This window comes from Chiloscyllium punctatum, chromosome 5 (assembly GCF_047496795.1).
Source record: "Chiloscyllium punctatum isolate Juve2018m chromosome 5, sChiPun1.3, whole genome shotgun sequence".
In the NCBI taxonomy this organism is placed as follows: Eukaryota; Metazoa; Chordata; class Chondrichthyes; order Orectolobiformes; family Hemiscylliidae; genus Chiloscyllium; species Chiloscyllium punctatum.
In genome coordinates this window covers 79,796,665-79,822,214 of record NC_092743.1, presented here as the reverse complement: position 1 = coordinate 79,822,214, position 25,550 = coordinate 79,796,665, and the positions used below count along the sequence as shown (strand labels likewise).

The following is a 25,550-nucleotide window of genomic DNA, read 5'->3' as shown; positions in this document are numbered from 1 at the left end:
TATATATACAACAAAAAAATTATCTTTTTTCTGTCAAGCATATTTAAGATATTTTTCTACACTAAAAGAATTATATAAAAAAATTAAAGTATGCTGCTTATTTATAAAATTATCTTGCAATATGCAACTATGTTGTTCAAGGCACAAAACCGAAGTAATTATATAAACTGTGATTTGAAATGCCTGATGTTTGAACCACTTTGAAAGGTCTATTTTCAACCTTCAGATAAAATGGAAGATAGCTAAGGGGACTGCTATAGCCCAGGAATCTGAATGCGCCCAGAACTGTGACTCCTATAACAGCACCAACTGTACCTTTATGACCATGCTGCTTTGTCCACAATAGATTACGAGTGTCTGTCCCACATAGCCATGGTTTCACCCTAGCTACGTGCCCCTCCAAATTATACTTCCTCCCAACTATGTCCAATAATCTGACCTGATGGAAGACACAAATGGATAACCAGTTTTATTCCCCAAAGCAACATAGCCTATTTTTGCCATGATTTACCTTGGTTTCTGAGATTGATTCAAACTAGCCACCGATGTCATTGGTCTGCACACTGACCACAGATTCAAGCTGAAGTCTGTGACCTTGCTCTAGTACAGGGAGTTTTAGCTGGAATGTCTCGAATGCCTGAGATTGTCACTTGACCAATGCATGCATTCTTCCTGATAGACTGAAACATTCAACTTCCACAGTGACAACTGAAAAATTGAAGATCAAGCAGTTATGTATAATATGGAATAAAAACTAGAATCAATAATGATTGACATGAAACCAAATTGTCATAAAATTTAAGTGGTTCTCTATTCTCCTTTAGGGATATCATATTTCCTTTTAAACACTTGTCGAACGACAGATTTGACTGACTTAAATGACTAAAGCCTTAAAACCATAACTGTGATTGACTTAGGATTATTGCATTTAGTAACTATGAAAAATATACCTGCACATTATTCTCATCAGCAGTTTAGCAGAGTTTCCTGGCCTGATAATCTACTGATTATCTAGCAAAAAATTCCCACTTGGTTGCCCATGTTTTGAAAGCTTTCATAAATTACTTTATTGATGTTCTTTCTTTTTTGTCTAGAGAAGCATTGCAGTTGTACTTGATCAGCAGCAATTTCCTCTTCTTAAATAAATTGAATTAAAGAAAATCATTGCTTTTAATTAGAATAAAAGCCCTTACAATTTAGATTGTTTTGACATTTTTCAGTAAAAAGAATCAGACAGGATTTATTAAGATAAGAAGCTATTTAAGCAGACTTGGGGAAAATCAAGTTGACTGGATGGAGATGGATATGTTTATTTAACTGGTAATGGAATTTGGAGCTCCTTGTTGATTGAGGTGCAAAAGAGAAGGCTGCGAATTAATTAGAGTAAAATGATTTTTTTTTGCTTGGCAGATTTAAAAGGAACTCTATTACATTGTACCTAATACTGTGGTATTTTTGAGGTTAGTCAGTATTATTAAAGAATTGCACTGGGAAGAATGTTATTAAAAATGAAAGCAAATCTGTTTGGACATAATCCTCTTGAAAATTACTGTCATAAAGTACAAATTTGACAGTTTTTACTGATTTTTCCTGTATCAATGAATTACATTTTTAATTTAAAAAGCTATAATTTGATGGGGTAATTCCAGAGGAGTTACTTTATAAATAATAGCTTCTATCAAAAGTCATTTATCAAATTGGTGAACAGTTCTTCGGTACAAGTGTTTTTTGGAATTAATGACTGAAACTCTAGATTTCTCTGGGGTGATCTGTTCAAAGACTTCAAGATATTAACAGGAAAAGTCAGGATAGATAAAGATTACATACATGGTTAGAAATTCTAGAACAGTGGACATAGTCTGCAACTCAGGGACAGTGTGCTTAGGAAAGATGTTAAGAAGCACTTCTACACACAAAGTGGGAGATGTTTGGAACTCTTCCATAAACGGCAGTGGATTCTGCATCTGTCATTAATTTTAAATCTGAGCTAGAAACCTTTTTGTTAAGGAAAGGTATTAAGGGACATAGGTTAAAGCAGGTTAATTCCCAAATCAACCATGATCTCCTTTTAATGGTGAAACCGGCTTGAGGAGTTCAATGGCCTTTTCCTGTTCCTACATTCATATGTAACAGACCAAGGACAGAGGTCAGTGTGGGAACAAGGAGAATTAAAAGGACAAGTAGCAAAAAACTCGTGGGCATGCTTAGAGTTGCCAACTCTCGAAGCTTGCCCTGTAGCCTCCGGGAATTGAAGGTTAATCTCCAGGATGTTGGTGGTGGGGGAAAAAAAAAGGTTTTGGAATAGCTGTGTACCTTACTCATGGATTTGTAGTGATGTTGTTTTGTTGTTATGAAATACATTGCAGATGGGCTGAAAAAGTTATTTTTGGTGAATTAATAATAGTCATATGAAATAGGAGCAAAAGTTGGCCCTTCAAGCTTGTTCCACCATTTAATAAGTTCATGACTGATCCATTTGTATTTCAGGTTTCACATTCCCATTTTCTTCCAAAAACCTATTGATTCTCCTGCTGAACAAAATTTTTGCGAACGGTCTTTAGCAGTGGTTAGCACTGCTGCCTCACAGCGCCAGAGACCTGGGTTCAATTCCCGCCTCAGGCGACTGACTGTGTGGAGTTTGCACATTCTCCCCGTGTCTGCGTGGGTTTCCTCCGGGTGCTCCGGTTTCCTCCCACAGTCCAAAAATGTGCAGGTCAGGTGAATTGGCCACGCTAAATTGCCCATAGTGTTGGGTAAGGGGTATGGGTGGGTGGCGGGTCGGTGTGGACTTGTTGGGCCGAAGGGCCTGTTTCCACACTGTAAGTAATCTAATCTAATATTCAATTATCATATTTACTCCATATTCTGAGATGAGAGTTGCACAATCCTCTGAAAGAAGAAAATTCTCCTCATTACTGGTCTGAAAAAGCAACCCCTAATGTGAAAACACTGCTTCCAAATTCTGGTCTGGCCGACGAGGTAACATCCTTCCCTCTCACTTTTTAATTAAAGCTACTCCTCACTCTACTGACTGGCAGCACGGTGGCTCAGCAGTTAGCACTGCTGCCTCACAGCACCAGGATCCTGGGTTTGATTCCCACCTGTCTGTGTGGAGTTCGCACATTTCTCCCCGTGTCTGCGTGGGTTTCTTCCGGGTGCTCTGGTTTCCTCCCACAATCCAAAGATGTACAGGTCTGGTGAATTGGCCATGCTAAATTATCGACCGTATTAGGTGCATTATTCAGAGGTAAATATAGGGTAGGGGAATGGGTTGGGTGGGTTTCTCTTTAGAGGGGCAGTGTGGACTTGTTGGGCCGAAGGGTCTGTTTCCACACTGTAAAGAATCTAATCTAATCTACTAAACTCCAGTGAAAAATAACCCCTTTATGTTGAAAATATACTTTCAAGGCAACCGTGAAATCCAGATATCAGTGTAGTAAGCCTACTGTGAATAAATTTTCCAACACATTTGTATGCTTCCTTAAATTAGGATAGACGAACAGGAGGCTAGAAGCACACAGCAAGCCTGGCAGGATCAGGAGGTGGAGAAGTCAATGGTTAGGGTGTAACTCTTCTTCCTAATTCTTCCGAATTCCTTAAATTAGGAGACCAAAACTGCACACAGTATTCGAGATGTGATCTCACTAATGCTGTGTACAACTGAAGCACAGCATCCTTTTTATATTCAATTCCTTTTCATCATGCAGGATAGCATATTAGCAGCCTGCTTGACTACATGCTATACATCACAGAATCAACACAGAAGCCATTTAGCCCATTGTGCCTGCTCCAGCTCTTCGAATTGTTGGCACTAGGTAATATACTGCCATCTTCACATATCCTTACAAATTACTTTTATCCACATAGTTATCCAGTGTCCTTCTAAATGCCTTAATTGAGCTTGACTCCACATTTTCGGGATTAGAGTGGTGGTGGAAAAGCACAGCAGTTCAGGTAGCATCCGAGAAGCAGGAAAATCAACGTTTCAGGCAAAAGCCCCCTATTCCTGATGAAGGGCTTTTGCCCGAAACGTCGATTTTCCTGCTCCTCGGATGCTGCCTTGAACTACTGTGCTTTTCCAGCACCACTCTAATCTAGAATCTGGTTTCCAGCATCTGCAGTCCTTGTTTTTTACCTAGTTTTTTCCACCACATTTTCAGGCAGTGCATTCTGTACCCTAACAATTATATTTTCTTGCATCACCTATGCTCCTGTATCCTCTTGTTCCTTTTCATAAGAGGAGAACAGTTTACACCTTTCTATCCAGCCCACTCATGATTTTGAAAATCTCTATGAGATCTTATCTTAGCCATTTTCTCTGAGTAGAACAGTCCCAACCTCTTCAGTCTATCCTCTACTGGAATTCCTCATGCTTCGAAGCATTCTTGTCAATTGCTCCTGTAATCCCTCCAATGCATTCACATACTTCTTATAATCGGGCATTCAGAACTATACATAATATCCCTCCAGCTGAGGCTTAAGTGTCTGAGACAAATTTAACATCACCACCTTGTTGTTTTATTTCATGCCCCTGTTAATAAAGTCAAGTATACTGTATGCTTTATTTACTGCTCTCTCTACCTACCACTCTTATTGATCTATGCCCATTCACATCCAGATCCCTGTGTTCCTGCATGCCATTTAGCATTGTACCCACAATTTTATATTCACTTTCAATGTTCCTCCTGCCAAAATGTATCCCCTCATACTTCGCTTCATTAAACCTCATCTGCAACGTCTCCACACGCTCCATGAACTTTACAATATCCACCCTGTCCTCATAGTTTACAGTACTTCCAAATTCTGTGTTATCCGCAATTGTGTATGTTTCACATTTCCACCAAGCATAGTATTTTGCTTTGTGCAAAAGTCTGCACTATTAAATGAATGGGGAAAAAATTGCTTTTCACTCTTGGAAAAGGAGCAAAGTTCATAAGATATAGGAGCAGAATTAGGCCATCTGACCCATAGAGTTTGCTCCACCATTCAATCATGGCTGAAATACTCCTCACCCCCATTTTCCTACCTTCTCCCTGTAACCTTTCAGCCCATTACCAACGAAAAATCTGTCTAATTCCTTAAAGTTACTCACTTCCTAATATCCATCACACTTTGGGGTAGCAAATTCTACAGATTCACAAACCCCTTTGGAAGATGTAGTTTGTCCTCAACTCTGTTCTAAATTTGCTACCCCTTTATCATAAGATTATGACTTTACATCCTAGAATGCCCCACAAGAGGAAGCATCGGCTCGGCATCTAAATCATCTTGAATATCTCAATTTGATCTCCCCTCTTCTAAATTCCAGAGAGTATAGGCCGAAACTATTCAATCTCTCTTCATGTGACAAACCCCTCCTCCCAGGGGTCAATCTGGTGAGCCTCCTCTGAACTGCCTCCCAATGCCACTACATCTTCCCTCAAATAAGGGGACCAAAACTGCGCACAGTACTCCAGGTGTGGTCTCACCAATGTCTTGTACAGTTGCAACAATACTTCCTTACCTTTTTTAAATTCTATTCCTTGAGCTATAAAAGCCAGCATTCCATTTGCTTTATTATCTGCTATACCTGCATGCTAGTTTTCTGTGGCTCATGAATGAGGTACCCAGATCCCTCTACATCGGAGCACCCCAAAATCACTCCCCATTTAGATAATAGGTGGTCTTTCTATTTTTTTTAGCCAAAATGCATGGTCTCACACTTATCCATATTAAACTCCATCTGTATCCTATCGATACCCATTTGTAAGGTTCTTATTTCCTCATTGCAATGAGTTCTCAGTACATCAAGCAACCTTATTAATTTGGTTATACCATTATTCCAATAAGCAGTAATGCATCTATCAATATCTCTTTTTAAAAAAATGCTATATAGTGGTGATGCTTAGACCAGCAATTGGGAGGAAAGTGATATAGTGCAATAAAAGTTAGGTCAGATCAGAAACTTTGGGGGTGGAGAGGGAGAGACCAAGTGTTAGAAGGCCTGTTAGCATGAGTTTTTAGTGAGGGCTGGGGTTAGTGGTAATGGCAGCCTGTCATAAGCAGGTTTCCATCTCCTGATATGTCTCAATGCAATAAAAATGACTGCTTGAGCTAACACTTAAATTTTTCTTGTCAAATCCATAACACACTCACTCTCTTGCTTGTGATGATGGATTTACTGTTTACCCCACAGTTCCCGGTTGATGACCTTTTATCAGCATTGGAATCTGAGACATAGCTAATTGGTATTCACAAAAATATAAAATTTAACATTAACTTTAAAGGTGTACAACAACATTTCTGAACAGGTTGATTGGAAAATGTCATTTTTTTTAAAAACGTTTGAGGTTGCAAGTAGTAATGAATGGTTGACTGGTGGAAAATTATACTGTAGTGTTCTCCAGTGGTTAGCACTAGGATCTTCTTTTATATGTGTCAATGATCAGCAGTAGGATGTCAAGGGCATTGTTTCAAAATTTTTCAATAGCATGTAACCTGAAAACTTAAGAAACAGACTTAAAGGGCAGCATAGATATGTTATCGACAGACATCTGGCAGATGAAATTTAATACAGAGGTGATAATATGCATGATATTTTGGTCAGATGAATGAGAAGAGGTAATGTAAAGTGAGTACAGAAGAGCAATTTGGGGTTATATATCATCAAATTCTTAAACATGGCAGAATAATTTAAAAGGCTGTTTGAAATACCTTGCGGTATTGTTGGCTTTCTAACAGGGACACAGACTCAAGTATGAGTAGGTTATGCTAAGCCTTTATGAAACTCTAGTTCAGAGTTGGCCACAATATTGTCTTTAATTGTGACAAATCAAGAGATTGTAGAAGGAACTCAGTACAGTGACACCAGGGATGAACAAAGTCAACACTGTCGAGAGTCTGCTTCAAAGGAGAACGTCTGATCTTCTCCAGAGAATGTTTAGAGATTTTGTAGAGCTGTTTAAGACCTTGCATAGATAGAATAGAGGGAATTTTTCTCACAGCACAAGGATCAATAACCAGAGAACACGTTCAAGTTGTAAGGATGCCCTTGAAGCATTTCCTCTGTCCTACTGCTAAACTCTTCTGATGTAGCTCATAGTAGAGAACTTATTTGCAATTCTTGTGTTAGGACCATGGAGGTGTGGTCCCAATAATGCAGTTGGTTGACAGTAACCAGTACCCTGATGCTGGGAATGTTGACCCAGTCAGAACACTGATATGAAAGCACCCATCCTGCCATTAGATTTGCAGGATTTTGCAACACAATCATTGGATGACATTTCTCAAAGGACTTCAGTTGTCTGCTGTGCATTATCTGTTTTTGATGCATAGAAGAGGGCTGGTAACAACATTCCCTCGAAACTGCACAGTTTCTGTGAAACTCTACACGCACTTCAAATATTCTGGCAAGGTCAAGTAAAATTAGTTGGAGCACTGGCTGGTAACACTACTGCTTATAGCAAGTTTTGCAAAGATTGTAGCTCAGGTTGATGCTCCCCTACTGCTTATAGACCATGAGTTTGATGCTGGGTTTGAGGTCTTTCTCATCAAAATTAGATGTCTCCATTGTACCAGTTGAAAAGGGTGGTGCTGGAAAGGCACTGCAGGTCAAGCAGCATTTGAGGAGTTGGAGAGTTGACGCTTCGGACATAAGCCCTTCCTGAAACATTGACTGTCTTTCTCCTCAGATGCTGCATGACCTGCTGTGTTTTTCCAATGCCACCCCTTTCGACTCTGATTCTCCAGCATCTGCAGCCCTCACTTTCTCTTAGTGCAGCATTGGATGTATTAATCAATTTTAATCTTCAATATCTGGTCTCGCTTAGTGCATTAATCCTAATCACTCCAAGATTACCTCTGCAGTCATAAATAGCTTCTCTGTCCCACTGTTATCCTTGCTAGTACTCTGCCTTGTACTAAATGCTGTACCTCCTACTATACTGATCAACATCAACCTTCACTAGTCCCCTGGCTATCTCACTAATTAGTTTTAAAATTAGAATTCCAAAGTGCTCTGTTGTGTCATGCAAACTTCCTGCATCTCTTCCAATTCTGCATCGCACCTCTAATGTCATCTTCCTGTTTGGGGGTTCAACCAATCCCTACTTTGTTAATTAATGAAAGAATTTGCATTCATATAAGATCTTTCTCCATTGTCATCATCTTCCTAAAGTGCTTTTAGGAAGTACTTTCGAAGGGATATGTGGCAGCCAGTTTATGCAAAGCCAAGTCTCTAAACAGTAATGGGATGTATGACCAGATGATTTGTTTGTGACTTTAGTTTTGTGAGGAATATCAGCTGGGCTGTAGAGATCTCCCTGGCATTGGATCTTTTATTCCCACCTCTATCCTAAAGGGCAAATGGATCCTTGATTACCATCTCACTCTCAAGATTGCACCTACTGCTGTAAAAAGGTTACAAATGAAGAAAGAATCACTCAAAACTCTATGGTCACCAAACAATTGACGTTTCAGGGAGGAGGAGAAAGTGAGGACTGCAGATGCTGGAGTCGAATGTGGGGTGCTGGAAAAGCACAGCAGGTCAGGCAGCCTCCGAGGAGCAGGATAATCGACATTTCAGGCATAAGCCCTTCATCAGAAATTGATGTTTCAGCCTTCCACAAGATAATTGGGGGCGGCACGGTGGCACAGTGGTTAGCACTGCTGCCTCACAGGGCCAGAGACCCGGGTTCAATTCCTGCCTCAGGCGACTCTCTGTGTGGAGTTTGCACATTCTCCCCGTGTCTGCGTGGGTTTCCTCCGGGTGCTCCGGTTTCCTCCCACACTCCAAAGATGTGCAGGTTAGGTGAATTGGCCATGCTAAATTGCCCGTAGTGTTAGGTAAGGGGTAGATGTAGGGGCATGGGTGGGTTGCGCTTCGGCGAGTCGGTGTGGACTTGTTGGGCCGAAGGGCCTGTTTCCACACTGTAAGTAATCTAATCTAATCTAATAATGTAGTACATTCCATGGTATATACTACTTAGACTGTAATTAAACACGGCATAAAGGCAAAAGTTGGGCTTTTTAAACAATGGGATGATGAATACCATTCAATGCGGCATTCCATAAGTGCAGCAGGGATGGATGGGATTAAGGAATGGATTCTAGAACGTGGTGTCTTAGTTGTTAAAAGCACAAGTGGCAATGGTAAGAGAGGACAAAAGAGTCAAAGGAACAGAGTTTAGGTGGAGTTTTGGGAACAGGAGGGAATTACAAAGATATTTTTACACTCCAGTCACTTCAGCAAGTTGTTTTATTTCTCTGGTTCAATTTGTATCCAGCTTTGTTGCTACGATTTATTTTGCTGGCTTTATTCCAAGTAACTAATGATTTCTATGTGCTACCATGAGGAAAATACCTCTCATTATTCAGAACTTTGGTCAGGTGATTCAATGTGTTGTATTACAGGAATATAAAGAATACTCACGTTGATAAATATTAGTAATGAAGCAACTTAAAATCCTTATGTTGAACCTCAGGAGATGGGAGAGATACTAAATGAATATTTTGAATTAGTTTTTACTGTTTTTAAGAAAGAGGTTCGAGAACTCAAATATTGATGTCTTGGAAACAGTTCACATCACAGAAGAGGAAGTGCTGGTCATCTTAGAAAATATAAAGGTGGATAAATCTCCAGTATATCCCAAGACTTAGTGGGAAGTTAGGGAGGAAACTGTGCGGGCTCATGCAGAAATATTTCTATCATCTATAAATATGTGAGGTGTCAAAAGATTGGAGAGTGGCAAATGTGCCTTTGTTTAAGAAGGATGTAAGGAGAAGCCTGGGAACTGTCGGTTTGTGAGTATGACTTCAGTGGTGGTAAGTTGTTGGAAATGATTATGAAAGATAGGATGTAAATGCATTTGGAGAGGCAAAGAATGATTAGGGATAGTCAGCATGCCTATGTGAGGGAAATAGTGTCTCTCAAACTTAAGACCATAAGACATAGGAGAGGAAGTAAGGATATTCGGCCCATCGAGTCCACTCTGCCATTCAATCATGGCTGATGGGCATTTCAACTCCACTTACCCGCATTCTCCCCGTAGCCAGCCCTTAATTCCTCGAGACAACAAGAATCTATCGATCTCTGCCTTGAAGACATTTAGCGCCCGGCCTCCACTGCACTCTGCAGCAATGAATTCCACAGGCCCACCACTCTCTGGCTGCAGAAATATCTCCGCATTTCTGTTCTGAATTTACCCCCTCTAATTTTAAGGCTGTGTCCACGGGTCCTAGAATCCTCACCTAACGGAAACAATTTCCTAGCGTCCACCCTTTCCAAGCCATGTATTATCTTGTACGTCTCTATTAAGTCTCCCCTTAATCTTCGAAACTCCAATGAATACAATCCCAGGATCCTCAGCCGTTCCTCATATGTCAGGCCAACCATTCCAGGGATCATCCGTGTGAATCTCCGCTGGACACGTTCCAGTGCCAGTATGTCCTTCCTGAGGTGTGGGGACCAAAACTGGACACAGTACTCCAAATGGGGCCTAACCAGAGCTTTATAAAGTCTCAGTAGCACAACGGTGCTTTTATATTCCAACCCTCTTGAGATAAGTGACAACATTGCATTCGCTTTCTTAATCACGCATGTTGACCTTTAGAGAATCCTCGACTAGCACTCCCAGATCCCTTTGTACTTTGGCTTTATGAATTTTCTCACCGTTTAGAAAGTAGTCTATGCTTTTATTCTTTTTGCCAAAGTGCAAGACCTCTCATTTGTTCACGTTGAATTCCATCAGCCATTTCCTGGACCACTCTCCCAAACTGTCTAGATCCTTCTGCAGCCTCCCCACTTCCTCAGTACTACCTGCCTATCCACCTAACTTCGTATCATCTGCAAACTTCGCTAGAATGCCCCCAGTCCCTTCATCCAGATCATTAATATATAATGCGAACAGCTGTGGCCCCAACACTGAACCATGCGGGACACCGCTCGTCACCGGCTGCCATTCTGAAAAAGAACCTTTTATCCCAACTCTCTGCCTTCTGTCAGACAGCCATTCCTCAATCTATCCCAGTAGCTCACCTCGAACACCATGGGCCCTCACCTTGCTCAGCAGCCTCCCGTGTGGCACCTTATCAAAGGCCTTTTGGAAGTCTAGATGGACCACATCCTCTGGGTTTCCCTGGTCTAACCTACTTGTCACCTCTTCAAAGAATTCCAACAGGTTTGTCAGGCATGACCTCCCCTTAGTAAATCCATGTTGACTTGTTCTAATCAGACTCTGCTCTTCTAAGAATTTAGAAACCTCATCCTTAATGATGGATTCTAGAATTTTACCAACAACCGAGGTTAGGCTAATTGGCCTATAATTTTCCATCTTTTGTTGAACAAGGGGGTTACAACAGCGATCTTCCAATCATCTGGGACTTTCCCTGACTCCAGTGACTCTTGAAAGATCTCAACCAATGCCTTCGCTATTTCCTCAGCCACCTCTCTCGGAACTCTAGGATGTATCCCATCGGGGCCAGGAGATTTATCAATTTTAAGACTTTTTAGCTTTTCTAGCACTATCTCTTTTGTAATGGCAACCATACTTAACTCAGCCCCCTGACTCCCTTTAATGGTTGGGATATTACTCATGTCTTCCACTGTGACACAAAGTACTTGTTAAGTTCTGCTATTTCCTTATCTCCCATCACTAGGCTTCCAGCATCAGTTTGAAGTGGCCCAATGTCTACTTTTGCCTGTCGTTTGTTTCTTATGTATTGAAAGAAACTTTTACTATCATTTCTAATATTACTGGCTAGCCTACCTTCATATTTGATCCTCTCCTTTCTTATTACTCTCTTTGTTATCCTCTGTTTGTTTTTGTAGCCTTCCCAATCTTCTGATTTCCCACTGCTCTTGGCCACTTTATAGGATCTCTCTTTTTCTTTAATACATTTCCTGACTTCCTTTGTCAGCCATGGCTGTCTAATCCCTCCCCGGATAATCTTTCTTTTAGGGATGAACCTCTGTACAGTGTCCTTAATCATACCCACAAACTCCTGCCATTTTTGCTCTACTGTCTTCCCCGGGAGCCTCTGCTTCCAGTCTATTTTTGTCAGTTCCTCTCTCATGCCCTCATAATTACCTTTATTTAACTGTAACACCATTACATCCAATTTTGCCTTCTCTCTTTCAAACTCCAGACTGAACTCTACCATATTATGATCGCTGCTTCCTAAGGGTTCCCTTACTTTAAGATCTTTTATAAAGTCTGGTTCATTGCAAAGCAATAGGTCTAAAATAGCCTGCTCTCTTGTGGGCTCCATGACAAGCTGTTCCAAAAAGCCATCCTGTAAGCATTCCATGAATTCCCTTTCTTTGGATCCACTGGCAACATTATTTACCCAGTCCACCTGCATATTGAAGTCTCCCATGATCACTGTGACCTTGCCTTTCTGACATGCCTTCTCTATTTCCTGGTACATGTTGCGTCCCTGGTCCTGACCACTGTTAGGAGGTCTGTACACAACTCCAATTATGGTTTTTTTGCCTTTGTGGTTCCTCAATTCCACCCACACAGACTCCACATCATCTGACGCTATGTCATTCAGTGCCATAGATTTAATTTTGTTCTTAACTAACAAGGCAACCCTACCCCCTCTGCCGACCTCCCTGTCTTTTCAATGTTGAAAATCCTTGGAGGTTTAACTGCCAGTCCTGACCCCCCTGTAACCAAGTCTCTGTGATGCCTACCACATCATAATCATTCACTATGATCTGTGCCATTAGTTCATCTGCTTTGTTATGAATGCTACGAGCATTCAGGTAAAGTGCCTTAATGCTAACTTTGTTATCATTAGAGATATTGGAAGTCATGTGATGTCCTAAGTTATCCTTGCTTTTTTCTGCATTCCCAATCTGCCTCAATTTTAAATCTGCCTGGACACATGCTATTCTGCTGCTTATCTTTCCATTTAACTCCATACTCCCTGTTGCTTTCACTTTCCCTTCCCCCCCCACCCCCCCAACTCAGAAGTTTAAAGTCCTACTGACCACCCTATTTATCCTCTTCGCATCAGGAACATTGGTACCTGATCGGTTCAGGTGGAGACCGTCCCAACGGTACAGATCTCCCCTGTTCCAAAACTGATGCCAATGCCCCATGAAGTGGAATCCCTCTTTCCCACACCAATCCCTTAGCCACATGTTTACTTGCCTAATTTTCTTGTCCCTATGCCAATTGGCACATGGCTCGGGCAGTAATCTGGAGATTATGACCCTTGAGGACCTGTGCTTCAATTTCCTACCTAGTGCTTTGTAATCCCCAAACAGTTCCTCCACCCTAGTCTTGCCTATGTTGTTAGTACCAACATGGACCACAACAACTGGATCCTCCCCAACCCGCTCCAATATCCTTTCAAGCCGGTCGGAGATGTCCCACACCCTGGCACCGGGCAGGCAACATACCATGCGAGACTCCCTATCCAGCTTGCAAAGGATACTATCTGTCCCCCTAATTATAGAATCCCCTATAACCACTACTTGTCTATTAACTTCCCCCCTCTTGAATGGCCTTCTGCACCATGGTGCCTTGGTCAGTTGGCTCATCCTGTCTAGAGCCCTTTTCCTCATCCGAACGGGGAGCAAGAATCTCGTACCTGTTGGACAAGGTAAAGGGCTGAGGCTCCTCCACTCCTGAACTCAGGTTCCCCCTACCTGCCTCACTTACAGTCACACTCTGATGAGCCTGATCACTAGCTAAATGTGAATTACTTAATCTCCCAGGTGTGACTGCCTCCTGAAACAAAGCGTCCAGGTAACTCTCCCCCTCCCGGATGTGCTGCAGTGTTTGAAGCTCAGATTCCAGATCATCAACTCTGATCCGGAGTTCTTCCAGCAACCAACACTTGCTGCAGATGTGGTCACTGCCGTTCACAATGGGATCAGCCAGCTCCCAAATCATACAGCTACAGCACATCACCTGCCCAGCCATCTCTGCCTAGTTAATTAATTACTTAGTTACTTTGTACAAGTTTGAGTTAGAATACTTTCTGATACCTCTCTGCTATAGTCTTTCCCTAAAAAAGAATTAATATATATATACACACACAAAAAGGAAGTAAATTTTTTACCAGTCACTGGTAAAGAAATAGAAAATCCTTACCTTAAAAAATACCAGTGTAGTTAAGGAGGTTAGAGAAGGAGGGTGGGTGGGAGATACTACAGGTGTAGAATCTCGGGTTTAGCCGCCTTCCTTATTTATATACTCACTGCTTTCCTTCCCGGCTGCCCCTCTGGTAGCTGTCACTTCCCCTGCTGCTCCCGCTCTTTCTGTGAAGAGGGAGAGAAAAAAAACACAGCTGCCCGCTACAGGTAAGTAATTTTAAAACAAACTGTCTTGCCTTAGCTGTAGTCTTCCGGGTTCGTTTTTACTCAGCCGCTGCTCCCACTCAAAATCTTGATTGAGATTTTTGAGGAAGTAACCAAGAAGATTGATGAAGATAGTGTGGTGGACATTGTTTACTTGGATTTCAATAAAGCCTTTGACAAAGTTCCACAAGGTCGACTAATTAGCAAAGTTAGCTCACATGGGATTCAGGGTGAGTTTGCTAATTGGATATACAATAGACTTAATGACAAGAAATGGTGATGGTGGAAGATTGTTTTTCAGACTGGAGGCCTATGACCAGCGGGGTTCCACAGGGATCGGTGCTGGGTCCACCTTCGTTTGTCACTTATATACGTGATTTAGTTGAGACTGTGGAAAGCATGGTTAGTAAGTTTGCAGATGATACCAAGACTGGTGGTAAATGGACTGTAAAGAAGATTATCTAAGATTACAAAGAGATCTTGATCATTTGGGTTAGTTGGCTGCAGAGTGGCAAGTGGAGTTTAATTTGGATAAATGTGAGGTATTTTGGGAAAACAAACAAGGACAAGACTTATATAATTAAAGATACGAGCTTGGGCATTGTTGTAGAACAGAGAGACCGAGAAGTTGAGGTCAATAATTTTTTGAAGTTTCCATCACATGTAAAAAAGGTGGTTAAGGCAGCTCGCATGCTTGCCTTCATTGCTCAGACCTTTGAATATAGGTGTTGAAATGTTACGTTGTGGTTGTACAGGACTTTGGTGATGCCTCTTCTGGCCTACTCTGCCCAGTTCTGGTCACCCTGTTATGGGAAGTCTATTATTAAACTGAAGAGTGGTCAGAAGGGATTTAAGAGGATGTTGCCAGGAATGAAGGGTTTGAATTATAGGTAGAGACTGGGTAGGCTGGGACTCTTTTCACTGGTGTGTAGGAGGTTAAGAGGTGACCTTAGCGGTTTATAACATAACAAAGAGTACAGATAAGGTGAATGGCAGGTCTCTTTCCATGGGATGGAGGTTTTCAAGATTAGGGGGCATATTTTTAAGGTAAGAGGAGAAAGATTTTAATAAAGATATGAGACTATTTTGTTCTGCAGAGTAGTTCATATGGGGAGTGAACTTCCAGAGGAAAGGGTGAATATGGCTACAGTTACAATGTTTAAAAGACATTTAAATAAGTACATTTAAGAGGAAATGTTTGGAGGGATATGAACTAGGCGCAGGCAGGTAGGACAAGATTATTTCAGGATTATGGTTGACACGGTCTAGTTGATCCAAAGGATCTGTTTCTGTGCTGTATTATTCTGATGACTTTATAACTAAAATAACAATTATCAATGGTGAAGAAGAGATGCGAAGCTTGAACTTCCGAACCTGAAAAACGTACTTGCATTATGTTCTTGAATAATATGTATAACATTTTTGATGCATTATATCATTTATTTTACTGCTTTAGCTTTCACCAAGAGAAAAAGCTAGTTTGAACTACAACCAAAAACTGAAAGAAAAATTCCAGCATCACCCTCACATCAAACGCATAGCCCGTCACCGCCATTTGCCGAAAATGATTTACAATCAGTCAAAGGAACTCCGTATCATGAGGGAAGCTCGTCGCAGAAAGTATGTTTCACAACCTAGTATTCTAAAAATTACCTTTACTATACCTAAATCTTATTTTGAATCTGTTGTAGTTAAAATGTTGTTAAAATCTCAATGTACTATTACAAAACTTTTTTTCCAAAATAGCCAAAGGTGACCCTTTCATTATTAAAGTCTAAGAGGGGATTGTCATCACAGGAGGGAGTATGAGTTTGGAACCTCAAGAACATACCCACCTCATGTATTTCAAATCCCTCTGGTGGAGTTAGTGGAAGGAAAATGCTTTCATAAAATGACGGCAATAAAGTAGAAAATTGTTCAGTATACTTCACTTACAAAGTGATACAAACCACAAATGAGCAATTAATGGTGTGAGCCATAAATTATTTAGATCATTGTAACCAAAGAACAGCATTTTTTACTTTGTTTAATCTGTACTTTCTGCATTCTGTACACCGCTTTACCATTGGTCTGCTCAGTGTTAAATTGACTGACGTAATCACTTTATAATCAATCATTGAGTTAATCTACAGATCATCTGCATTTTTAATGTCAGGGCCCAGCTGGGTTGAGATGCAGATTTTCTTCTTGTGGCTGGCAATGTTCTATAGCACTAGTCAATTCTCAGATTTTAATTTTTTCCCATTGGAATAGCAGGGAAATGTATTACGTAAAGTGAGAATTATAGTAGTATTAGAAAGTTTTAAATGATTGGTAATGACAAAAGATGCAACAGAAAAATAAAATAATTGTTTCTGTACTAAGGCTGATAATACTTGTAGTTGCATGGACTTGAGCAACATATAGAAACATAGGAGATAGCAGCAGGAGGAGGCCATTCGGCCCTTCAAGTCTGCTCCGTCATACATCATGATCATGGCTGATCGTCCAACTCAATAGCCTGATCCTGCTTTCTGTCCATAACCTTTGATCCCATTCACCCCAAGTGCTATACCTAGTTGCCTCTTGCATGCATTCAATGTTTTGGCATCAACTACTTCCTGTGGCAATGAATTCCATAGGCTCATGACTCTTTGAAGAAATGTCTCCTCGTTTCTGTCCTAAATCCTCAGACCCCTGGTTCTAGACACACTACCATCAGGAACATCCTCCCTGCATCTACTGTCTAGTCCTGTTAGAATTTTAAAAATCTCAATGAAATCAATCGTCTGAACTCCACTGAAACCAATCCTAACTTAGTCAGTATCTCCTCATAAGTAAGTCCTGCCATCCCCTGAATCAGCCTGGTAAACCTTTGCTGTACTCCCTTGAGAACAAGAGCATCCTTCCCCGGAAAAGGAGACTAAAACTGCATACAATATTCTAGATGTGGCCCCACAAGACCCTGTATATCTGCAACAACACATCCCTGCTCCTGTACTCAAAACCTCTTGCAGTGAAGGCCAATATACCATTTGCCTTCTTTACCGCCTGCTACACCTGCATGTCTACCTTCAGCTAGTGCGCAAGGACACCCAGGTCCTCTCCCAATTTACAGTCATTCAGGTAATAATCTGCCGCCTTGTTTTTGCTTCCAAAGTGAATAACCTTGCATGTACACCATTTGCCATTGATTTGCCCAGTCACCCAACCTGTCCAGATCATGCTTAAAGGATCACTAAATCCTCACCACAGTTCATCATCCCACCCAATTTGGTATCATGTGCAAACTTTGAGATGTTATATTTTGTTCTTGCATACAAATCATTAGTATATATTGTGAATAGCTGGGGCCCTAGCACCGATCCTGTGGCACCTCACCACTAGTTACTGCTTGCCAATTTGAAAATGATCCATGAATTCCCGCTCTTTGTTTCCTCTCTGCCAACCAGTTTTCTATCCATATCAATACACTTGCCCCAATCCTATGTGCTTTAAGTTGCACAATAATTGCTTATGTGGCTCCCCATTGTCAACTCTACTGAATGCCTCCAGTTGGGTTTATTGTTCTAGCCACTATATCCAAATGATTCTTATCTCAAATCTTCAACCAGCAGCTGAAATAAAAAGGAATGCAAAAGTATTGTTTTTTTTCCCCCCAATTACATTAATTTAAATTAACTCGAACTTATTTGCTGAATAGATCCTTACTTGCTTTTAGCACTTGTGTGATCAGAGTGAAATAGATGATTAAGTGCTCCAACCGAAGACATTTGATGTTTACTGAAGATGGAGGTTATGCTTGATCCTTCACTCATTATCCCAAAGGTTTTTTTTGTATGAGCGACAACATGCTTCATACAACATGAGGTGGGTACAGCTGAGAACAGAAGTGAGTCAGGCAGGGACAAGGTAGGACTAATAAATTAAACTGCATTTACTTCAATGCAAAGGGCCTAATAGGGAAGGCAGATGAACTCAGGGCATGGTTAGATACTTGGGACTGGGATATCATAGCAATTACAGAAACATGGCTCAGGGATGGGCAGGACTGGCAGCTTAATGTTCCAGGATACAAATGCTACAGGAAGGATAGAAAGGGAGGCAAAAGAGGAGGGGGAGTAGCATTTTTGATAAGGGATAGCATTACAGCCGTGCTGAGGGAGGATATTCCAGGAAATACATCCAGGGAAGTTATTTGGGTGGAACTGAGAAATAAGAAAGGGATGATCATCTTATTGGGATTGTATTATAGACCCCCGAATAGTCAGAGGGAAATTGAGAAACAAACTTGTAAGGAGATCTCCGCTATCTGTAAGAATAATAAGGTTGTTATGGTAGGGGATTTTAACTTTCCAAACATCGACTGCGACTGCCATAGTGTTTAGATGGAGAGGAATTTCTTAAGTGTGTACAAGACAATTTTCTGATTCAATATGTGGATGTACGTACTAGAGAACGTGCAAAACTTGACCTACTCTTGGGAAATAAGGCAGGGCAGGTGACTGAGGTGTCAGTGGGAGAGCACTTTGGGGCCAGCGACCATAATTCTATTCGTTTTAAAATTGTGATGGGAAAAGGATAGACCAGGTCTAAAAGTAGAAGTTCTAAATTGGAGAAAGGCCAATTTTGACGGTATTAGGCAAGAACTTTCGAAAGCTGATTGGAGGCAGATGTTCACAGGTAAAGGGATGGCTGGAAAATGGGAAGCCTTCAAAAATGAGATAGCAAGAATCCAGAGAAAGTTTATTCATGTCAGGGTGAAAAGGAAGGCTGGTAGGTGTAGGGAATGCTGGATGACTAAAGAAATTGAGGGTTTGGTTAAGAAAAAGAAGGAAGCATATGTCAGGTATAGATAGGATAGATCGAGTGAATCCTTAGAGTATAAAGGAAGTAGGAGTATACTTGAGAGGGAAATTGGGAAAGCTTTGGCAAATAGAATTAAGGAGAATCCAAAGGGATTTTACAAATATATTAAGGACAAAAGGATAACTAGGGAGAGAATAGGGCCCCTCAAAGATCAGCAAGGCGGCCTTTGTGTGGAGCCACAGAAAATGGGGGAGATACTAAATGAATATTTTGCATCAGTTTTTATTGTGGAAAAGGATATGGAAGATATAGACTGTAGGGAAATAGATGGTGACATCTTGCAAAATGTCCAGATTACAGAGGAGGAAGTGCTGGATGTCTTGAAACGGTTAAATGTGGATAAATCCCCAGGACCTGATCAGGTGTCCCCGAGAACTCTGTGGGAAGCTAGAGAAGTGATTCCTGGGCCTCTTGCTGAGATATTTGTATCATCGATAGTCACAGGTGAGGTGCCGGAAGACTGAAGGTTGGCAAATGTGGTGCCACTGTTTAAGAAGGGCGGTAAAGACAAGCCAGGGAATAATAGACCGGTGAGCCTGACCTGAGTGGTGGGCAAGTTGTTGGGAGGGAATCCTGAGGGACAGGATTGATTCGGGATAGTCAACATGGCTTTGTGCGTGGGAAATCATGTCTCACAAACTTGATTGAGTTTTTTGAAGAAGTAACAAAGAAGATTGAGGGCAGAGCAGTAGCTGTGATCTATATGAACCTCAGTAAGGCATTTGACAAGCTTCTCCATGGGAGACTGATTAGCAAGGTTAGATCTCATGGAATACAGGGAGAACTAGCCATTTGGATACAGAACTGGTTCAAAGGTACAAAACAGGGTGGTGGTGGAGGGTTGTTTTTCAGACTTGAGGCCTGTGCCTAGTGGAGTGCCACAAGGATCGGTGCTGGGTCCTCTACTTTTTGTCATTTACATAATTGATTTGGCTGTGAGCATAAGAGGTACAGTTAGTATGTTTGCAGATGACACCAAAATTGGAGGTGTAGTGGACAGTGAAGAAGACTACCTCAGATTACAACAGGATCTGGACCAGATGGGCCAATGGGCTGAGAAGTGGCAGATGGAATTTAATTTAGATAAATGCGAGGTGCTGAATTTTGGGAAAGCAAATCTTAGCAGGACTTATACACTTAATGGTAAGGTCCTAGGGAGTGTTGCTAAACAAAGAGACCTTGGAGTGCAGGTTCATAGCTCCTTGAAAGTGGAGTCGCAGGTAGACAGGATAGTAAAGAAGGCATTTGGTATGCTTTCCTTTATTGGTCAGAGTATTGAGTACAGGAGTTGGGAGGTCATGTTGCGGCTGTTGGTTCGGCCACTGTTGGAATATTGCGTGCAATTCTGGTCTCCTTCCTATCGGAAAGATGTTGTGAAACTTGAAAGAGATTTACAGGGATGTTGCTAGGTTTGGAGGATTTGAGCTATAGGGAGAGGCTGAACAGGCTGGGGCTGCTTTCCCTGGAGCATCGGAGACTGAGGAGTGACCTTATAGAGGTTTACAAAATTATGATGGGCATGGAAAGGATAAATAGACAAAGTCTTTTCCTTGGGGTCGGGGAGTCCAGAACTAGAGGGCATAGGTTTAGGGTGAGAGGGGAAAGATATAAAAGAGACCTAAGGAGCAACTTTTTCACGCAGAGGGTGGTAAGTGTATGGAATGAGCTGCCAGAGGAAGTGGTAGAGGCTGGTACAATTGCAACATTTAAGAGGCATTTGGATGGGCTAATGAATAGGAAGGGTTTGGAGGGATATGGGCCGGGTGCTGGCAGGTGGGACAAGATTTGGTTGGGATATCTGGTCGGCATGGACAGGTTGGACCGAAGGGTCTGTTTCCATGCTGTACATCTCTATGATTATGCTTACAACTATGCCTTGCTCACACTTTTTGGATGGAATTTTGAACCCAAATCTATGCTAGGCTTTGCTGGAACTTAGTTTGAATCCCTCTAGTCTGGTTTATCATTCTAGCCATGATATCCAAACTATTCTTATCAAATTTACAAGTAACTTCCTTTATGGATATGACAAATATAAAATTTGTCACCTTTTGCATCCTACCTAACTTGTCTGTTACCTTTGCCTTTGGTTTAGTTGATCTCCTCCTTCCTCCCTCTGTGCCTTTCCATTGGGTGGGTCTGCACTTCCTTGATTTTATTCTTGTCTATCTCATCATAGGCAAAGAATCATATGCAATTACTCCCATGTCCATTTCCATACTGTAACCTTCATTGTCCCCCAAAAATCTAACTTTCGTTCTCCCCTGTACATGTTGCCCCTTTGTCAATATTATCGAAAGCACATTGTTAGTTTTCATACATATACTGACTACATACATCTCTACTTCATCACCTCTCTTAATTTCAATATCATTGTGAAATAATCAGATTTTATCTAACCCCCAGACTTTATTAGCAGCAATTTCCTTCAAATAATTTGGAATGACAGAAGCTTGTCTTTCGTTTTCATTCCATACTCCACTCCCTTGCTACTGACTCTACCCTATTCCTGTGTGAAACTAAATCAGGTTGTTCGCAAGCCTTTGTTTTTTTATTTGACCCTCTGATTCGTTTCTGTGTCATTGCCTAGCTTCACTCTGCTTCAGTTTGTGTTGATGAAATAGTGTTCAAGCTTTTATTACCTCCTGACCTGACTATTCTGACTAGTCTCCTAAATTCCTTTCTTAATAAACTTAATGTCATCCAAAGCTCTTGCTGTCTGTGTTGTTACTTGCCAGTTCTGTTCACTTACCAGTCCTGTGCTTGCTGACTAATTGGTTCTTGGTCAATTAATACTTTGATTTTAAAAATTTCATCCTTCTTTTCAAATACATCCCTCCCTAACTCTGTAATTTCCACAACTCTCCAAGATACCTACACTTACCAGTTCTCACCTCATCAGCATTCCTGAATTTAAGGTATTTTTAATCAGCCTATTCAAAGATGTTATGACATGCTTCTGTACGTGAGATTTGAACCTGGGTCACCTGGGTCAATGCTGGGATACTACCACTGTGCCACAAGCACCCTTGTCACTGGGCACAATCCAGAGCCCCAGCTAACATGCCATTTCTTCACCATGTCTCCCTAAATCAACCTGTTCGGACATGGTATGATAAATTTCTGAAGACAGGTGGGTTTTGAGCTAAGAGCTTTTGGCCAAGCTTTTGGCCCTTTGCTCCAATTTCTCCTTGAGTGCCTGCATTCACTAATTTTGAGTTTTTCCATTCCTATGAAGCACCTTGTGATGCTTATTATATTGAAAGATCTATACAAATGCAAGTAGCTGTTGTTGAATTCTTCATTAATATTTGCATATTGTCACTGGGACAAGAGTGGAGCACTTTTTCTCTTACTCACTTTTCTGACCTCATGTTATTTCACAAGATATTTTACTTTGTTACAGTTCTGGCCATCCTTCAAGCGAAGGATTCTGAGATAACATTCTTTTCTCCACTCAAACATCACCGAGGCCAAGAATCATGTGCCCTGATTCAGTTTGGCTAACTTAGCACACCTTTTATACATAGGGTTTACCTGGTCTGCCTGACCCTTAAAATCTTGGGATAAACCTGAAACATAAATCCCAGCATGGCCAGCTTTTTAGATAAAAGTGCTTGTAGTATGTAACAGGAACAGATAATGCACTAGGTTACAGTTTTTCACAAGACAAACTCCCTGAAATCCAAACTAGCCTGTATTTCCATGTGTTAGTATACAAGCACACACATGGGGTTTCTATTAATATATGAATTCAGGTTAATGTGCACACATCTGAATATAGGTAAAAACAAGGACTCCAGATGCTGAAAACCAGAGTCTAGATTAGAGTGGTGCGGGAAAAGCACAGCAGGTCAGGCAGCATCCGAGGAGCACATCTGAATATGTGCAGATATTTATTTTATGCAGGTTAGCATATGTGTGAACCTATACTATACTGCTGAATGTGCAGGTAAATAAGCCAGCTGCAAGAGAATAGGAGCTGTAAAGATAGTGGTGTCTATCCTTCCTTATTTAGCAACTTGTAAAATATTTGTTGATATTAATCAGGCAGTTTTAAAAGCTAAAACGCAACACTATGTAGGATTCCTCTAATTTGACCTGAGACTTGTTTCAGCAGTAAACCAAATTATAAATGCTACTAAACGAAATTGAATTGACAAACTACCCTGTGCCATTTCAGAGTTCTATTATACTCTGTGACTCTATAACTCTACTTGAATTGACATATCAGTCTTCAGTTATATCTGCTGTTAGTTTTGTTTTCCATAATTATGTTAATCCAGAAGGGCCCCTTCAATATTTGATATGACCACATTGATTTTTATATTATGGGCTTTCAATTTAACTGCGGTTTCAATTCCCACTTCAAGTGGTCAGTCTGGTACCAGTAGGCCAAAAAACTTGAGGTATGAAAAATTGAGATAAAGCAAGTTAAATTTTTAAAATATTGCGTAGCAAGACATAGACCTCTACAGAATACAAGCTAATCAGTCTCGTGGATTAATGTTGCTGTTGATTTGTACTCTGAACAAGCCTCCTACTACTTTAAACAGGCTTCCTCTCACCAGCAGTCCCTACCCCATAACTTTCTGATCCAAATATAGCTGCTAAACTCTCAGCCATTGTGTGGTAGCAAGGACCATATCTGTGATGTTGTTGAGTAAGGAATTTTCTCCTGTATTCTTATTTTACTAGTGACCGTTTTATATTTATCATCTCTGGTTTTGTATATCCTCAAGTATGGAGGGATTTGATAGGATAGATGCTTATAAGAAAAAGACATTGACTAGCCTTTGCAGAAAGAAGCTAGGATGGGGCTTGATATGGGTTTGTGATAACTCTTTGCAGGAAGTATTCATACTGCACAATCCCATTAACTACCACATTCCACAAGATTTCTGTTGGCACTTGTAGAATGTCATTTCACCAGTCAAGACATTATTGTTTGTTTTAATTGATAAACTAAATTAGACTTTTCTATGTATAATTTTTGATATCTTTAAAATAAGTTGTCACAATTTGTTGCTGTTACGGAAGTATATTCATGTTTATTATAGCTCATTACAAGCTTACTTTTCTTTCAGGGAACTGAATCGGCGCAAGCACACAAAACCAGGCTCTGAACCATTTGTGTCTGAGAAGAAGAAGCATATTGTGGCTGTGGTAAAATAGTGTTTTTCTCAGAACAAAACATATTAAGCGGTGGATAAGATTACAGAAGTGAATTTTGTTAAAACTAGATAAGAGGTAAAAGTAATGTTGCCTCAGTCCTGCAGATACTTATTTCAGAAATTGGGATGAACCTTGGAAATATATCTTCATAATTAATTTTATGTATAAGCTGTTTCAATGGACATATTTAAATTATCTGGATATAAATTTTCTTGTAATGTATCATGTGGGGCTAAAACTATGCCAACTATCTAGCAACTGAGATAACTTTTTATATTATTAAAGCCTCTGTTCGATAGCTTCTAGAAATTCTATTCCTATCTTTAATGGTAGTAATATGAAAGTATAGAGTCAAGATAATTGAATTCTAAAATTGAAGTGATTGTTATTATTTCTTTCAGTGTTATTCAAATAGTCTTGGAAAACCTTTTTAATGATCAAATAAATGAAAATGTTTAAGTATCAGATTCACATTTCGTGATTTGTCTTTTTACCAAATGATCTTTTCACTCTTTCTAGCCCCCTCTCCCATGAAAATTCAAAATTTGAGCTTATACCATTCATTTCATATACTGATAAACATGGAAAGATACATTTAGTATGTTTATTTAATATTATGCATTTATTATCTTTAACATTATGGATACTTTGAAAAGAATTATTGATAGATGCATTCTCTGAAGGCAAGTAAACTAATCACACACAAAACCTGGAACATTAAAATTTTTGATGTTTCCTTTTTATCTCCTCCACTAATGCAAAATCTAAAAATATAAAATGTATGAGTATGCCCTAATCAGTTATGGTTCAAGTCCCATCATCTCAAGAATCATAATCCTGACACTACAGGACACTATTACATCTGTGTCAGTTATGACCCAGCATAGGAAAGTGTATATTTCATTTCAAGATTATTTTGAACTAAAATGTTCTGCACATCATTTCCAAGGCGTTTAACTATTTCCAAAGAAGAAGAAGGGTGCTGATTTAGTATAGTTGAGACTCTGATCAACAGACTTTTGGTCTCATTAAAAGCAAAGGATAAGGGAAACCACCTACCTGGGAAGTGAAGTTGAGGCAGAAGATGATGATAAAAATCATTTTGAATTGTGGAGCAGACTCAAGAGGCCCTACGATCTACCTATTTTTATGTTCATAAATATCTAAGATCTGATTATTACTATAAATGGAATCAAACCTGAATGGATATTGATGAGAGGTTAAATGTAATGTGTGT

General features: G+C 40.4%; 1 protein-coding gene across 1 annotated transcript in view; it reads left to right on the top strand.

Annotated features, from left to right (window-relative positions):
• Positions 1-24,780, top strand: part of dcaf13 (ddb1 and cul4 associated factor 13) — an 82,341-nt gene extending 57,561 nt beyond the window's left edge. The window contains exons 10-11 of the mRNA XM_072570620.1: positions 15,747-15,910; positions 24,226-24,780. Of these exons, the coding sequence (XP_072426721.1) occupies positions 15,747-15,910; positions 24,226-24,313 (252 nt within the window). The 3' untranslated portion in view covers positions 24,314-24,780. The remainder of the gene's footprint in view (positions 1-15,746; positions 15,911-24,225) is intronic.
• Positions 24,781-25,550: the final 770 nt, after the last annotated feature.